Source organism: Rhamphochromis sp. 'chilingali' (genome assembly GCF_963969265.1).
Source record: "Rhamphochromis sp. 'chilingali' genome assembly, chromosome: 9".
In the NCBI taxonomy this organism is placed as follows: Eukaryota; Metazoa; Chordata; class Actinopteri; order Cichliformes; family Cichlidae; genus Rhamphochromis; species Rhamphochromis sp. 'chilingali'.
The window spans coordinates 8,305,038-8,323,830 of record NC_137936.1 but is presented as its reverse complement, the minus strand read 5'-3'; the positions used below and the strand labels follow the sequence as shown (position 1 = coordinate 8,323,830).

The 18,793-nt window shown below is 42.0% G+C and overlaps 1 protein-coding gene across 18 annotated transcripts in view; it reads right to left on the bottom strand.

Moving 5' to 3' along the window:
* Positions 1 to 18,793, bottom strand: part of foxp1b (forkhead box P1b) — a 147,131-nt gene that overhangs the window by 7,981 nt on the left and 120,357 nt on the right. For all 18 annotated transcript variants that reach the window (XR_013972779.1, XM_080891489.1, XM_080891493.1 and 15 more), the window contains 4 exons: positions 13,916 to 14,108; positions 8,787 to 8,894; positions 4,385 to 4,472; positions 2,969 to 3,052 (listed from right to left, as the gene is read on the bottom strand). Coding sequence is in view for 17 of the 18 variants with exons in the window: in XM_080891489.1 (XP_080747615.1) it covers positions 2,969 to 3,052; positions 4,385 to 4,472; positions 8,787 to 8,894; positions 13,916 to 14,108 (473 nt within the window). In the remaining variant the exon portion in view is untranslated. The remainder of the gene's footprint in view (positions 1 to 2,968; positions 3,053 to 4,384; positions 4,473 to 8,786; positions 8,895 to 13,915; positions 14,109 to 18,793) is intronic.

Genomic DNA, 18,793 nt, shown 5'->3' with positions numbered 1-18,793 from the left:
GGGGCTGGAAATATCTCATCTGTGACATCACATGTTGATTACGAGGGATCAAATGTGTGATTTCTGCTCGTAATGTTGACAAGGTGATGATGGTTTCTAACATCTGACTCTATGCAAACACGTAAATTCTGTTCAGCTGCCCAATTACCAATCACATTTTTAACTCTCTATCCCCAGAACTCGGCACTGTTCCTTTGATTTCATTTTAAATTACAACTTGTTTTACACACACACACACACACCCCTCTCATTATTAAGTTGCAAACTGCTCCAAACAAAACCAGTGACATTTGTGTAGTGCAAATCTCCTATTTTAACAGACTTGTGCCCACATCCTCACAATGTGTATTTATGTTTGCAAGGCTGAACTCTGCCTTTTTGGCAGAGTCTGCCCAAATAATTTGGATTTCTGGATGGATGCATGAATGTGGACTACATCCTCACCAACAGAAGCTGAAGATGTGTTATTCTAAATCATGAACAAAATAAATTACACTTGGGTTTGCGTGTTTCTGACACAATGCTATCAATAGAACGGGGCTGCGGTGTTGACTTCTCTTCCTGTGGATTAGCAGGCTTTGTTTCATGTTTCATCCATATTCCCTGGCCATAAACACAGAGAGGCTTCAACAATAGGCCAGACAGGCTGGTAATAGCCTTGCCTTTGTTTGCCTCACCATTTGGGCTCACTCCAGTGCCTAGACAAAATGAGACTTCAGACTGAAATTAATTAAATGGTAATTGGTGATCTAATTATACTGGCTTTGACTCGGCAAGCTGCTAAAGAAAATAAACAAAAAGTCCCTCCTTAATTATGTATGGCGTAAAAGGTCAGATTTCTGACAAGAATGCTTAGTGACACCGTGTGCAGACACCCACCCACACATGCAGAGGCAAATACAAACACACACACAGGCAGACACACGCATTGCTAATGTGGCACATTTTGTTTTGATCTTACCCCCACCCTCGTCCACCTCACAAGAATAAAATGAATCCCATTCATTTGTCGCTGCGAATGCACAGCATCAGTTTGTTTGTCTTTAATTATAACTAAATGTAAACCAGCGAGTTCATCTGAGCTACTTTGCTGTGACAGTAGGCTACTTACACATGCCATTTTTATATTCAACAGTCCAGAGCAGCAGAAAAGCAAAACTAGCAATTACTGGAAGCAGATACCGTTGTTTCTTCAGAGAAGCTCTGCTTCCACTCAGCTCTAAGAATGCTTTCATTCTGCGTCTTCTCTGTGGATGCATCTGATGCTGCAATCTACACTTAAAACCTCGGTGGAACCTTTGGCCCTGACCTGTGTAAGTCCGCCACTTGCCCAGCTAAAGTCACGTATATTTATCCAAGCTTTTCACAGCAGCTCACAGCGGGCGAAGTGGCATTGGAGCTGGGAGTCTATTTATTTGAATAAAAACCCAGCTCGCCCCCTCGAGAGTGTTAACGCTGAGCTCTGACACAGCCATTCTGCTGGGCCCCGGGGAGAGAGGAGAGGTAGCAAACTCGAGATGCTATCTGCAGACCCTACCACTTTTCATATACAAATGTCCCCATGTCAGAGGCCTCGTTTTCCACTCTAATCTACACAATCAGAGCGCGTGACACAGGCGCAGCTTTACAGACAGCTTATTGTCATTCAACATCTCTGCGCGCTTTATGTTGACGGGCTGCGCTTTGTAGAGCGCACACGCTGCCTCTGGATGTCAATAGCTACCTCGCTGACTGTAAATAAATGATCCAAGCTGTGAGGCTGCCGAGGGACGGCACTCCTGCATGTATATTGTGCATCTGTGTGCTCGTGTGTGCATGATTTCACACTCACGCCCTGCAGTAAAATGATCTTTGCTCATTGGGCTCTCTGAATTAACTGTCATACAGACTGAAATATGTTGCTGAGCCCCCCTCTTAAGCATGACAAAATAGAGACACTTAAATGCCATATGTTAAGCCTTTGCCCCTATAGGATAGGGATTAAGCACAAGGCTTTACGGCATAAAACACATTGAGAGTGATACAGAAGGTAAAATGTTGGGAATGTGCCAAGGAGATAAAAATAATGATCTGCAATTGCATTTACTCACATTTTCATTTTTCCCCCTTACAAATTTTTTAATAAATGGAATGAAATCATTTCTGTTGTATCTTTTTCATAGAAATATAAATATTTTAAAATTAGCTTTAAGTCAAATAAAATTAAACAGGGTCAAATGTGGAAGTAACTTTCAAGGTCTTTTAAAATAAAATTAAAGTTGAATCTAAAACTTCCTGATAAATAAGAGATGCTAGTGATTTGATTCTTTTTGATCTCATGGACAGATTAGAGATTAGTAATTAGTATCATTATTTTAAGGCTAATTTATGTGAATACAGTCAGGGAAGAATTAGTTAGGAGGTTAAAATAAAAGTTGCTACTAACACATTTACTTTGAGGTGACATCAGCTAGCTTCCAGTTTATTGAAAATCAATAAATTATTATTATCTTTATATTTGTTCATGCTATCTTATTCTTGTTTTTTCTTCAAACACACATTGGCGTGACTCTATGATTCTCATAACATTTATATCCTCTGTCAAAAAAACACTAATTTTGCTGTTAAAGCACTAAGAATACATGCCACATCACATTCAGTTGATTAAATATAATATGTATTATTTTTTTCTATTTTTCTCTGCTTTCTCATCTTCTCTCTGTACCCAAGCAGCCACTTGTTCTTTGAAGCTGAGAAAAGGGGCCATTACAGAGTGTGCATCCAGTTCATCACAGACACCAAATTGAATCCTGGATGTCAGCAGATGTGCTCCAAACTATATTTACTGCCTGCCTCAAGAGAACAGCTGTTTTTATTTAGCAGATAAATAAGATGGAGGAAAGGATTAATGAATACATGTGTGCCAATTAAGACAAACAAAAGGATAGCGGGGGACAAGAGAGATATGTATGACGGGGTTGCTGCTCACCGGCTGTGGGGTGGCTTTGGGCTCCGTGGACTTGACATGAAGGTGCGTCATCATAGCCTGCAGACGCTCTTTGTCTTTTGCTAGCTGTAATGAGAAGAAAGGAGAGCGGTGAAGTTTTAATGAACATACACAATAAAAATCTATATTTGCCCATGTTTTAATTATATACATCCCTGTATAGTGAAGGCATCTTTTAGAGCGTGAACACCCTTATTCTTCTTCAGACCATTATTTAATTATTTATTTTTTTGTTTTTTGTTTTTGGAAGCTGTCAACAAGCCTGCACATCATACAGTCTAACTACACTCTCCAAGTCAAGGTTAAAATCCACTGCGAATCATCGCCAATAACAAGCTCAGGGCCTTTCTACCTGTCTGAAACTCTGCACTGTCTTAGCTGCCAGCCTAAATTATGGTGACAGGCTGCATGCAGAGGAAGTCTGTGTCTGATAAACCTTCACTCCATCTCTGGATAATACACCAGCTGAGCGGAAATAACAGGACATTGGCATGGTGCAACTAACATCGCACTGTTGGTTGTTGAAGTTAGCCTTTTGCAATTTAAAATAAACCACAACTGTTTGTCGTTAGTCATTTTGGTGGTATTATATTTGACTAATACGTGACCCAAAACTGCAAACAGCATGAATATCTTTGTATTTGCTACAGCAGAAAAACTTGTACAAAACATAGTTATTTTTTTCCTGAAACACTAATAAATATCTTTATTATACATTAGTTCAGTGGTCACCATTTAGTCAAACACTGTTACACACACACACACACACACACACACACACACACACACACACACACACACACACACACACACACACACACACACACACACACACACACGGCTCATTGGACACTCCAAGCCCCCTCAATACAATGACTGTAAACTGCGTCTTTTTCCCTGAGCACAGTCTTAATGCGCATGCATATTTTTTAAAGAACATTAAAGCCCGTTCATGAGCGACGCGGTATTAAAGATACTGATTACTGTATCAACAGTTTTCTGCACTGAGCTTCAATAACCTTTCTGTTCCACTCAACACTGAGCGCCTATCCACATTATGCTATGTTTTATTGTTGGTGCCAAACAGTTAAAAGTCATAAATAACTTTAAAACCCAGTAAAATTCAAAATGTAATTATCTTCTCTACTTAGCCCGGGGCCCTCCATATATCTTTTCCTGGCTGTCATGCATACATAACACATTTTTAATGACTGGTTAGTAGCAAATGTACAAAATTATTTAATCTGCTGCACCACTACCACCACCACCCCCATCCATCTATGAGTGACCCCATGGCTGATATCAGTCAGACAGGGAGGCGTTTGGACAGACACTGAGGAAGTGTCAGCAGAAGAAGACACATAAATATTTGGTTCAAAACATTCAGTGGGACAATACCTGCAGCTCCAGCTGTTGTACGACCTGCATTTGCACCCGACACTGGGCTGTGCTCCTGTCATCCAGGGCGTGCTCATTGTTAAGATGTCTGCAAAACAGAAAGAACAAAAAAATGAAAACACAGACACCAGAAAGAAGGTAAAGTCAGATTCACAGTCCTGCAGTGCGTGGTTTAATACTGCAATCTGATCACTGGGCAAAGCACAATGTATATAGACCATGTGATAACATTAAAAAAAATTACTCATAAAACTAACTGCGTACTGTAATGATTCCACCTGCAGAACAAAAAGAGTAGTTCTTTTAACATAGAAGAATGACTCTCAATATTTCATGACGGTCATGTCTCCTCTAACTACAGCTTACAGATAAGAGGGATGATTGAAGAATTTCAGGTTGGATTCCTTTGCTAACTTATGCACCAGTGCCCTAATGCCATTTCTTCTCACTGCAGCTTTCCCTTGCCTGGATGATTTTGTCCTTTTTGGTGTTTTGACTGTTAATTATACCATTAAAATTAAGAGAATTCAAAAAAAGAAAGAAGAAGAAAAAAACAGAGCCAGACCAAATGCAGAGGACAGGACAAGGAGATGGGATCTGTCACAAAGTTGAATTATGGATATAATTATGCGTGATTATTTTATACAGGGGAAGATGTTCTCTTTTCCTGTACGTTTATAACTAATCTAAATAAGTAGCTCGCCGGGTAGCAGACAGGGTTTTTTCCGTGATTTATATAAAATGGTGGAGATAAGGTTCATGAGTGAAGGAAATATGATTGGAGGAATTTTATCAGCTGCCGCATGAATTACTGTTTGAAAATGCTTATGCAGGGGCATTTCATTAATCATTTAATCATAATCCAAGCAGGATGTTTGAACTGATTTCACAAATACCCTTTCATTTCACTACTTCATTATGCTCGCTAATGGATCCAATATATTATATATATCATAAATTATATCACATTTTCAGTGACCATGTAGGTCACTGTCACCAGGCGTGTCTGCGTGTGCACAAAGTGGCGCCGGCAGATGGGAGAAAGGTGCGCCTGCCTTTTCATATGCACTTTTTCTGTCATTTACTGCAAATCAAAAATAGCCAGAATCAACCTGTGACGGCACAGCACGGTACGACAGCCCGGTAAATTGCAGTGATGCCCCTGCTTCGTGTATAGACAACACATTTGTGCATAAAACAGCACATTTACACTCACAAAACAGACATGTAAAAGGAAGGTAAAATTGATAGGGCCCTGCTTCTGTTCTGCCGTGGTGTTTTCAACCTTGAGGTGAATGATTTATATCTTCCCAGGCAACCCAGGCTCCTTCCACCACACTCACATCTTCCTATTGTGTTCTGATGATTTATTTTTGAAGAATGACTCCGATATATACATTTAGCACTTGAAGTTAATTATTGTGGCAAAAAAAAGAAAAAAAGAAAAAGAAATTAAAAAGCCATATTTTTAAAAAAGGGTGGGCAATAACACCCTTTTTCACAATTCAGGCCTCTCTGGGCTTTCCATTTGTTTGAGTCAAATAAATGCCAATTTAATTAAGTACGTCAGAAAATGAAACTGGTAAACATTTCAGGACATCTTACTAAATTTCAAAGGAGAAAATAATAGGTAAAGACGTTTCAACTCCAATTTAACTGGCACAGGCTGAATTTTCAATGAAGACTGGCCTACGTGAGCAGCTTTGGAATTTCTGTGTTCATAGGAGACATGTGCCCTGCTTCTTTTCATCCTTTGTTACATTCCACTTTATTTCTTCTAATGACATGGAGAGTCACAGTGCATAATTAATAGGAAATGAAATATTCAAATGGCCCTAATGCAGCCTTGAGAGGAGTGTCTGGACACGGGAGCAGGGGATACGGGGGAATTGACATCGAGAGAGACTATGAACGTTGGCATGTGTCACTTTCTGGACTTCAAATGAAGCCGCTTTTAAAAAGCTCTCTGGCAGGATGACAGAGACTAATGTAAATTGCCACAATAAAACAAGTTAAATGGATATTCCCACAGTCGGTTTTATATATCAGTTAGTTTCCCTGATTTTATTTTTTATTTATTTATTTTTCGGTTACAGTTTCTAATTATATAGACTGGAGCCGCAGCTGAGGAAGGTTTATCTTCTCCACCGCTGGGTGGAATTTAATTTACAAGCACACATCTGTACAGTAACAATTACATTTAAAAAGCTTAGATTTTTTGATTTTTAAAAAAATAATAGCTTTACTACTTTTTATTTAGAGAAGGTATTTTACTCTATATTATATGTTTCATATGTTTGCAGAGCCCCCGCGACTCCGAAAAGGAGAAGCGGAAGCGAATGGATGGATGGATGTTTGCAGAGCTGCAAGGCCACATAACTTATAAAGCAGTCACTACATCGTGACGACGTGCAAGAGATTTTGAGGTCTGAGCAGACAGACAGTGCAGCACTAGAGGGCACTGGAGTGTTTCGCTGGCTCTGACCTCTGACTGGACACTGAAAAGAAGGGTCCTGACCCTTGTAAAAACATCAGGCTCTGCTTAAACCCCAACCCCACCCTTCTGCGTGCTGATCTCGAAAACAGGAACAGGGATTTGGGTGTTTTGTATTTATCGAGATAGTGCGTGTAGGTATGTAATGTTTTCTTTAAAAGATAAAATAAATACACAGAGTTTAAAACAACATTTCAGTCCCGTGTTAGTTGTTACTGTTGGCATGTGGAGCTGAAATCTGGTGGACGTTAGAGTCCTCCTCACCTTTCTTTCTCTCTGGTGCACAGTACACTGTGTTCTGCTGACTGCACACTCGCAGACAGACACACATCTCTCCTCACATATATTTTCAACCTACAGAGATGACTCCTTCTTCTCTAATGCCCGAAGTATTCTTTGTTTTTATTTTTGATTCCTCTCGGAGGCCTGCAGTATCAGTTGCTGGGTTTCATGTGGAAGTGCTTAAGGGTTTGAGAGTTAACACCTTGGTGAGCTGCTCACACTCTTGCCTGCTGTTAAACAAAGGCAGCTTTGTGGAGACTCTCCCCAAATGTTTTTTTAACGTGTTCCAAGCAGTTTGAGCAGGCAACTAAAGTAAACAAGATGTTGCCATGATAAAAACACTTGTAAAAACATAGCTGAGTGCACTTAGAGACTTTTTAAGGCAGAGCTCTACCGGGCGCACTGAATTTAATTCTCCTCTGTTCTATAAACAAAGGGTGAGGCAATGTCAGAATACAATAAATAGTGATGGATTTAAGCGGGCACTCCCAAAGCTGAAATATGCAAGTGCATGTGTGAAAGTGTGTGAAAGTGTGTGTGTAATACTTGGTTTAATAATTGCCTGTCCCAGGATGTTTTTCTAAATTGAACTAAAACTACATAACTGCCTCTTTTTAGACACACAGAAACTGTAACATACAATGTGGCGCGATGAGCCTTTCAAACGCACGCTAGCTCAAAGCGGATTCACGTAAACAATCAAAAGAGGATTCAAAATGTTGACAAAGAGAGTCAAAACTTTCAGCAGACCTGCGAGGCGGTCCTACGCAGCACCTTTCTCTCCTGCATCTCTCGGGAAAGTGTGTGTTCGCTGAGTGCTTGTTTTAGGATAATGGAATTGTGTCATATCTTGTTTAAAGTGCGACTAATCCAAGGTGACAGTGAGCCATTGATCTGCTGCCACAACGCAGATGTTTTCATCCCCTCTGTAACCATGGCACTGTTATGTGTTGGATTACCTAGAGCGCACTGCACACAGCGTTGATTAGTAAACCAGGGGTCTGACTCAAATCGGGCATCGGGGAGCAAAACAATTCCCGTGTCAGGCTGGACAGAGTCAAACCTGTCATAGAGCGCACATTAGAAAAATGCTAAACACTTAGCTGGGGCTCTTTAATTACTCTACACATGGTTAAATTTAACACGGAGGTGAGACTTGGGCTTTGTTGAACTAAACAACAATGTAAACCAAAAAGCCACAGAAGTAAAACAGGAGGCAGGAGAGAAAACAAACAGACTCCTAGGAGAAGGACAGAAAAAGCTGAGCAAGGCAGTCTAAGACATATACACCAATTCTCCTGTCCGGTGACAAGGGCAAACATGCAGAGCGCCCAAAGTGTGAGCTGCCACAGATAAACATCCTCCCGTTGTTTGTTTGGGAAAAATGGCCCCTGTCACCATGGGAACTGCGCTTATCACAGGAATTAGAGGCCCATGCCGTTCCCAGAAGGAGACCCCACGGTACCCTTGTCAAGAGAGGCCCAACCCAGACTCGAGAATAACAACCAGCTGCACCTGCAGTGCTTTTGAGTCGCTGGGGGTCAGGAAAAGAAAAGTGTAATCGACCCAACAAGAGGACAAACAAACTGTGATAGAAAAGCACCTCCGACTATGACTTTTACTTACTTGAGGAATGACTGGAAATCATCAAACACTGCCTCGCAACCGGGCCACTTGCAAACGCCATGGCCGTACAGAGGGTGACTGTGGGGGGAAGGCTCTTCTAGCGTGGATCTGGGAAAGAGATTCAGAGAAAACGTTTTTAGTAAAGACAGTCCTGCAGTCACGTAACTTAACGACAGGCCAAAGAACCCGTTTTCTCCATTTCAGACGAAGTCCGGTTACTGCTTTCTTGTTTGTACTGTATCTTGTTTCCGCATGAAAACGTTGACTTCTACTTAATCTGTGACCCTTGGGCTTTGTGGAATCACTGTACCTGTGTGATCTGGCTTGCTCTGCTCTTAAAGGAAGGGACTCTTGTTGTGAAATCACAATCAAATCAGTGTGTATTTATTCAGTTTCACAGAGCCATGCTGTGGTTCACTTTGATCTAGACTGCTAGGGGGCTCCCTGAGTTGCTGTTTTTCCTGTGCCGCCTGCTGCATCATGTCATAGAGCCCACCTGGAGGAGCCTGTACCATGATATTAAAACCCCTACTTTCACACCATGCACGTATTGTAAACAACCCCGCCTGGTATCAATTTATCTACTGACCAATCTGTGTCACCAGGGGCTGACAAGCACGCATCTATGGGGAGCGTATGGCATGGTACAATCAGTCTAAATAGCAGGAACATCCCTGAAAAACAAACTCTGAAACATCTTCCATATGGTGAGAGGCACGGAAGCACAGCTAACCACAGTCAGCGCTAAGAGAAAGCGGTCTGTATGGAGGCAGTGTCTGCTAAGAGAGCAAGACAGGCAGCCATATGGACACAGGCACTATACAAGACACACAACTTTCAGCTACAAGAGCCTGGGGGACTGGCCTATATCGCTACCACCTGTGCTTCTGGCGGCTCATGAGCACAATGCTGCTGCTTCTCCTCTAGTGTGAGCCTCGCTCTCTAAGACAACAAGATGGATCAGGAGAGTCACTGCACTAGACTGTTGTGCTGTCACACGGGAGTAACTCCATTCACGTACACAATTTCCATCAGAGATAATAATGTCTAACTCTTCAACTTTACAGGGTTCTTTTAGGGACAGGAATGGAAAAATAAATGCACTGACATTAATAATGTTTTGCATTTCTTGGCAACGATCGATCAGCGCTGATTTCAAAATGTACATAAAACGAACGAGTGAAAAGAAATCAAAGCGCGGCGTGCCAATTTTGCAGGATTAAAAAAAATCTGATGTTCGGATTAAAATCTCATTTGTATCAATGTTAGTAAAACTGTACCTCAAGTAGGAAATTTTAAAGGTCGTCGCAGGTTTCCTTGTGTTATAATTACTTGCTTAAGAGTTCACATTGTTCATAACATGTGATAATTGCATTGCAATTAGGGAGCAGTCAAGCATTCATGAATGTGGTTAGCAGCTTTTTTTCCTTCTCCCTCTTTCAAAAGTCTGAATTTTTTTATTCAATTATGAATTATGCATTCACATTAAGACCTATGTTTTGATACAGCTAATAAATAGATGACGGAAGACCTATTATAATGAGTTTTTAACAAGGAAATGTGCGGACTGGTGAAGGTAACACTGGCTTTTAATTTAAAGGGATCCTTTTTTAATTCTTTGCAGGAGGCTTGTTGGTTAATTCTGTATTAACAAGATATTGAAATGTGGAGTGCACTGGGAATCAGTGAGCACAAAGCGCTATGAGGGGCTGGCGGCAGAAGAGCCCTTTTAAACGGTGGATGGCTAAACACTAGTAAATGACAGAATTTACACCAAATGAGCTACATTAGTGTAATAGGAGAAGAGTGCAGTATTCATGGGGTTTTCTCCCATTTGAGAACATGTTCAGAGGAGGGGGGGGGGGAAATGCAGCTTCCCATGTTGCGTTAAATTTGACTCGCACCCACGACAGGTTTGTCAGGATGTTATTATTGTCAGCCAGCCGGGGGGGGAAGAACACTCTAATGATCTCTTAAGAGCGATGAGGAAAACCATGTCATCAGCTTCTTTAGAGGAGAAGGAACATTAAAGTGCCTACAGACCCGGCCAGACAGTGCGTTAACCTTCCAGGTGTTGCACTCTGTTTATGTGTAGACAGACAGGCACAAGTGCACACAAAGGTGGTTTTGACAGCTGCTAGCCAGTTGTTTTCCAGCTCACTTATTTTGATGAGATGCTTTGGGCCATAAACAAGTGGAGATCCACGGTTGAGATTCTGTCCTGGTGGACTCAATACCTCAGCAAACGTGGGAAGATTGATATCCACCATGCTAGATGGCAGCGTCTGAAGCCAATCACTACATCCATCCTCGGCACTAGCGCCGACTTTAGCCTATCGCCTTGTGTCCATCCCCGATTCACACCCGCTACCCTCCTCCCCTCTTTTCACTTTCCAGGATCCTTTCCTTCTGTCTTCTCGGTGCCACTGCATGCTTTAACCTAAATGATTTAATTATCAGTTTCTTCTGGTGTAAGACAAATGAAAGGCAAGAGAGAGATGGGAGTGCTGTGCCAAATCTGATTATTTATCTCCTTAACAGATTGCTGTGTTACAGTCCCAGAGCTGTGGTTACTGATGGTTGTTGGGAAGTAAAGTGGGCCAAGTACTTTGTGAGGATGCTCCCAACCCCCTCCCACTTTATAAAGCTGATGCAGCAATGTGTTGGGAATTTGTGTCAGATACAGATCATGCACATTTGATTTGAATAAGCAAATCATTGAATAAAGATGACCTGACTCACAGGGGTATATCTCTATCTGTGCATAACAGTTCGTGGGCTGGGAAACAACACGGGCTGACAGATTGAGTGACTCAGGATCTGGTCATATCAGGGATGTTATTCAGACAAACAAAAATCCCAGCCTGCCTTGCCAGAGTGTTCTTTCAAACAACTAAAAGCAGGAACACGTGCCTCATCTTCGGTGTGTCAAGCCAGCAGTGATTGAATTTCTCCTCCTTCCTTAAGACGGAAGTGCAAAGCCGGTGAGTGATTCCTGTGGATGCACTTAAGGTTTTAGTTGCAGGCGTCGTTGTGCCTAGGCAGATTTTATATGACACATGAAACTAACTACATGGTACTTAGGGCCTGCTGTAAACCAATCTGAAGCCAGTCGGGAAAACAGGCCCATCAGCAGAGAGGCTTGTTTCTGTTGCATGACAAAAGGACTTGCAAAACCGCATCAATTAAAAGTTCATTAAGTTCAGCACTGGGAGGATGAGTGGATGCTCTCTATTTACGCCCGGGCCGGCCCAGCCCATTATCTTCAACCTGATTATTCAAATCCCTGGATTATAACACAGACGTTTTCTCAGAGCCTTGCTTAGAATAATCATACTTAATAATATTTCATTTTTCTTCCCATGGAGTCTGATTAGAATTGAGGCTGCATCATCAAAAGAGAGGCATAACGCTCTTGATAGTTGTGCGATTTAAAATTAACACAAGAAAGGATTATTGGTTGTGTGAATCTAAATTAGCATCATTCAGCATTTAATAAGGAATGTTTTGTGTTCGCTTGCTATCGGTCATCTTTTTTAGTAATTGTGCAGTTAAAACTCTGGGTAGGTAATCCACTTTCTCCAACAGATGGGGTGGATGAAAATCACCTGCCTGGTTTTCTGACAGATCTAAGATACGGTGAGAATATTCAGACCGAGGCTGCCTTCTTCACTTAAGCTTGTGTTAAACTGCTGCTGACAACTTCTTTAATCTCTGACAGTCAGCGCGAGGCAGAGGAGCTGCCAGCTCTTGCGTTATGTCTTCCCCGATGTTTCATGGAGCCCTCAGCTGAAGCTGGTTCTTGCCTTTTTCTGCCATCGACGCTCACCTTGTTTGCTCCACTTGCGACAATACGCGGTGGAGTGAGCAACGAGTCGATAGCCTCCCCTGTGATTTGTCTTTAACTACACAGAAACCAGACACTCAGCCAGACGCTGGATGGAGCACTGGAAGCCTGTGAATACTGTCAACTGCAGGAACAATTTATGCCCGCTTTTTTTCCCCTGCACCGCGGCAGGAGATAACTTTGAAAGACACTAAAGAGGATGAGTCTGTGCAGGTAGTATGCCATTAATCTATATAGAACCAAAAGCTCTACTTGAAAAGACATAACTGTTCTCTATCAGCACATCATGATATACTCCCTTGGTGTCACTCAGATCCTCTCTGTAACCCATCCTCCACATCCCTCCCCATAAGCAGCCCCTCTTCACCTCTGAAGACCTGCTTAGTTTACTGTGCTAAACATGTTTTCATCTGCATTGCTTTCATAATGACGCGTAGGTTTTGATCACTGAAACACAAGTCAGATGTTAGGCAGTGAGCTCATGGTGCCTGGAGGCTCCTCACTAGCAGTTCAAAGATCAGGCTTTGGTGCAAGAAAACAAGCAAATGTGTAAGATGCCAAATTAATTCCTTCCTTAAAGACACATACACACAGGCTCAGAGAGCACATGCCTTTCAGGGATGATTTATGGTGGTTTGGAAAATATCACCCAGTGTTTGCTTCTCCTAACATATAACAGCTTGTTGTTTTTGTTTTGTTTATTTATTCTGTAACACAGTAAATAAACAAAACAAACAGACATTTATGATTCTTTAAGTTCCCCATTCACAAAGGAATGTTTTTACTTCCTGGTGATCAAAATGTTCTCAAGGAAGTGCAGCGGAAAATCATAATTCAGCTATTCTCCCTATACAACTTAGTAAAAACAATAAAAAAAACACGGTGATCCCCCCCTGATAATTTTACCGAGATCTAATTTCAACTATACGCACATTTCTCCCTGATGTTTCTATGTAATCCCCAGGTGTACTCAGTGGCACAGAAAGGTAACTGTGCTGGTCTTCAGGAATACTTACAAACTATAAATTAAAACAGTAATCTGTTCAAGTCTAGAGGGATTTCTCCATCAACTCAATCCATGTGGAAAAAAAGGGTAATTTAAAGTGGCATATAAAGCAAAACGAGTTTTTCTTTAAAGCGAGATGATGTTTCCCGAGGTCACAGTTTTATAAAAACCTCTTCCCTGTAGCAGTATCGTGAGATCACACAAGCACTGCAAGTCACATGCAAATAAAAGAAAACAACAACAACGACCCGACAACACCCTGCAGATGAGACTTACCCTTCTCTCTTGTGACTCATGTACTGGCCGTTGGTGGAGGCATGCTGGTTGAGGAGTGGGTTCTTTGGCGGTGCCGGGGAGGACAGGTCGAGGCCCCGGTGGCCGTTGTTACTGCTGCTGTTGTTGTGCTCCTCCTTTACGTGAGCGTTTGTCACCTCTTTCCACAGTTGTTGCAGCTCTGTCGGAATCATGCCTGAGACAAACAAATTGGATAATTAAATCAATTAACAGCTAATCCAACTCTCTTCTTCATCACTTAATTAAATCAAAGCGTCTGTAAACAAAGCCGAGTATTAATTAGAAAATATTCCACTACAGGGTAATGCACTGAGAGCTCCCTCGCTCCTCTCCCTCCCATTTTCTGTGATCTGAAGCGTGTTTGTATACACAAATCCCTGGCATTCACGCAAATTTCATGCCCAGAGTAAATAATTAACATCCAGACAAGGCATGAAATCTGAATAATCACCATCATTTTCTCCCAACAACAGAGATGTGCAGAACACACACAACAAAAAGTTTACAATAGCGACGCTAGAAAACATCCCACCCCTGTTTCCTTGAGAAACAGGACCCTGGGGTAATATTCTCAAAAGCACATTAATGTGCAAAATACTTAAAGCTCTGCACCGCCTCCAATTGACACAGAAGACTTAAACCTCATTTAACAAGTCAAGCACACTGCAGCTCACACAGCCCTTTGAAAAAAAAGGGGGAAAAAATCCCTTGAAGACAGAAGACATTTTTCTGCGTGCTGAAAACACATCTGCAGAGCGTGTGTGTTTTTTCAGCAAATGAGTGACAGCGATCCCGACACTCAGGGCCAGACTCGGGATGAAGAGGGATAATGCAGTGCTTGTGAACCCTACTTTCCGTGTCTCACAGCAGAGAGTCTTTGTTGGCACACAATACGTATGTGTCCATCTATGGTGTGTCTGAGAAGTCTGCTTTCACTTGACACAAATGAGGACAAAGCTGATATGTAAAATAAGATTAAACCTCATGGGCGAAAATCTGTGGCTACGAGTGTTTTCAGTCAAAACACGGTGCGTGCGGGCAAGCCCGATTTTAATAGCGCTGAAAAATCTAATATCAAAATATATGTGCATTTGTAATGGGGATTCAAGTCTGTGCTTAAATAAGCCACATGTTTTAAGCATGGCGGAAGAAGCCCCTTGGATATGCGGTGAGTTTAACCACAGAGCAAATGGGCAAGACCACTCGTTTAACATTACAATTAATTAAATCCATTCTCAAAATGAGCACTGGCAAATGAAAGATGATTTGCACATGCTTATCTACTCGGGTTTATATTCTCCGGATCCCCCCCCCCCCCCCACTCCTCCCTGTTTCTCATCACCAGCTCTATAGATACCAGAAGTGCTCCTTTCAAGCACCAGATTGTAATACATTGTGTGCAAAATGCTTAGTCTTAATTTATTCCTGTTGTGGAAAATAACTGTGAGGTGAAGATCTCAATACGATCAGCAAAAATATTTTTAATTTGATAAGCTACTAAAGATTTTAATTATGCTGGTAATGGAGAACATTGGCCTAATGAGGCGGAGGACTCCAGAGAGACGCAGGGGCTAAGAACTGTGAAATGAGTCTGATAGGATTGCTGTAAATTCACACTAGATCGTTTGCATATCAAAGAGCAGGAAATGATTGCAGGACAAATCAATAACCTTTCCACGTTCCAAGGAGCGTCTTCCCTCATTCGGATATTTCAGCACACTCGCTCTATTCTGTCTGCCTGTATTCTCCCTTATTCTCCTCATTGCCTTGATGTGCCCTAATCGAAGTGCGCATTCATGACAGGCTAAACATGCTTTATTTCGCGCTCCATGTTATAGCATGCTAATCCGGCGCTTGTTGATTTCCAGTTTCATTATCAAAGGCTGCATTGTTGTTTTGGACTTTGGAGCAAAAGTTTGTTTTTCCTTCTTTTTTTTTCCTGTGATAGCTGGTTTAGAAGAGGAAGGTCACTGGTGATGTGAGTGTCCTGCGCTCTGACAGAGGGAACAATCATTTTCCCCCCACTTGGTGCCCGGTGACAGTGGGCGATGTATTTTTAGCCGATGTGCTTGACAGGGCAGCCCACACTGGCTCAATTACCCAGCAGTCCTGGTGACCCCAACACCACTGTTTACTCAGATGAAACCACAGCACATAGACCGGTCTGATGAGAGAGGTAACGGAGTGGGACCAACCTGTCTCTTTCTGGATCTAGTCTGCAGTTTTATTGCTCTCCGTTCGCCACTTCCCTCTCCTACCCCAACCTCTTCAAACTCTGCAACAGCTATGGCTCATGATTCCACATAAATGCCAATAAAATATCATTACACAAAAGTCTCCGTGGGTATTATATTTTGTGTTGGGACAAAAATGCATCGAGTTTCTCTCCATCTGATTACTGTGGGACACATAATGACATTGATCTGTAAGTCCTTCTTTCTTTGGTACCCAGTTTGTCCATCTTTTAAACGCCAGATTGGTTTATCTTTCCTGTTTCCATTTTTCAACACAAGTCTTCCACTCATTACGAGCGGGAAATACGGACAAGCACTTTAAAAAATGTATGTTGTTGGGACAGTTGATTGATCACCGGCCTCCCAACTCAATTTTACCTCCGCAGGTAGCTCTGGCACCAAGACAGGCCTAGCTCTTCAACCTTTTCCTGTCCTTGTCCTCCTGCACCCAGGTGACCATGTTCAAGCAAGCAGAAAGTTGATTTAAGGTTCATAATGACATCAGTTGCAGGCCATCATCCCCCAAATAAAAAATGGCCCCTAGTGCTCCGAGCTCTTTAAACCGTGCTGCTACTTCTCACACAGTGCCGGTGCCATGGGGGGACAGTGACATCGCTATTAGTTTATTGTTCCGTCAGACTGGGACCTTTACTGCACCCCTGTTTATGTTGCCGTAATCACTGGCCTGCTGATATGCACCCCTTTGGCCTGAAATATGTCCTGTCCTAATGCTGCTGGAACTATTACCAGTAGCCCACTGCTGGATGTATCAATCACTGACAGGTCGGCTGCATTACCCGCCGCTGTCCCTGATGTGCTGCTGTTCTGTGAGCACTTCATGGCTCGCCACATTCTTTGCTTTCATATTACCGACAAATTTGTCTTGTCACTGTCCCACTGGCCTCTCTTAGACAGCTTAAATGATGTTGTGCAGCTAGAGGAACTCGCTCTCTCGCAGAGCAACCTCACAGGGTGAAGGTCCATTTTATTCGGGATGTACACAAACACCGGCCACCTTTGTGACACACACACACAGCCACATGTGCAAAAAACATGCAAACACCTTAGCAACGCGAGCCTGAGCAACCACTGACTCACTTATCAGGTCAAGAGGACAGGCTTTTTGTGAGGCAGGTGGGGGTGTTGGTTGGATCAAATTTATATTTATGAGAGTTATATCCTCCCCAAACACATTTTTGTAATTTATAACAGATAGCGCCTGGCCGCTTCCAAGACTTTGGACATTAATGTCAAAAGAATTTACGACAAGAGAAACAAATTACGCTCAAGATAATGTGAGAAATTGTTTTTCACTCAAAAGTGCTATCTACAAGTTTATACTTAATTAGTGCTATCAATTTTTTGAAAAGCTAATTCAGATGCATTCCTTCAGTCCAGAACAATGACTGTAATCTGTCTCAGCCAACAATGTACTGTACCAGACAGAAGAGTGATATATGACTGAGGTTTAAACTGCACTGCAGTACCCAAAAGGACACTTTCTTTAATTATTCTGTTTCAGTGGCCTATTATTTGCTAACCTTTAGCGTTTTCATTCTCTCTGTACATGAAAAATGGAGACAGAGGACCGTCTGCTATAATAATGGGATTTTAAAATAATTATATCGATATCTTCATGTTTAAATGAAAGAAATAAAAATCATCAGTTAGAAAGTCACCGCAATTTACTGCCCCCAAGTTTGAATCCATAATCACTGGGACCCAAACAGAGAAGATCAACTCACTGCTTCCGATGCAGTGCTAGCTGAATATTGCAGATTAGATCTGAGTACCATAGGCCTGGCCCGCTGATGCGTGAAAGAGTTTAGTGATGTGGAAAACAGAAAGGTCATCAATAACTTCAAACAGTCAAGCAGAAAATGTGTAGAATAAGAAGACAAACTGGGGGCCTGGAGCACTAGCCTAAGTGTTGTAACAGCTGTCGCAGACACAGAGTTAACCACGAGGGCAAACTAACCAGGTTTGACTGGTTGCAACAAAAGTGAAACAGACCGCTAATTGTATGTGGGAAGATTCAGTTCCTTATTTCGATGTTTATGCGAACAATAGCCTAGTTAAATTTTCCCTTTAACTACGAGTGTAACTTATTTTAATCTGCCGTTCGGCATGAAAATATATTTGCACGGAGTTAAAAGTCAGATTTTCTCTTAGAACATAAATTCTGTCATTTTATATGGCGTCTGTGACACAGTGACACGCGACTGAAATCACTATTTCAGTACCACGTAGCCCCAACAAAGCATAAGCGAAAACTGAAAAGGTAGCATATGAAGGAGATAAACTTAGTGCCCCCGCTCTCTGATAAGATGAGATGCCTCAGAGGTATGTGATGATGACACAAAATAAACAGGATGTTCTAAGCCTGTTGTGAAATCTATCAAAAGTTCAGTGCCTAGCCATATCACTCACACAATGCTTTACTCAAGGGGTGTGTGAGTGTTTGCCAGACATCTGACACAGAGCAATTCAGCAAAGCGCAACACAGAACACAGCAGTGCTCCACGCCTGTGCCCACGGCGATCGTCTATGAGTGGATGAGTTATTCCATACCCAGTCCAAACAATAACAGCACTGTACAAACCATGTTTGTGTTTGCCTATTACCT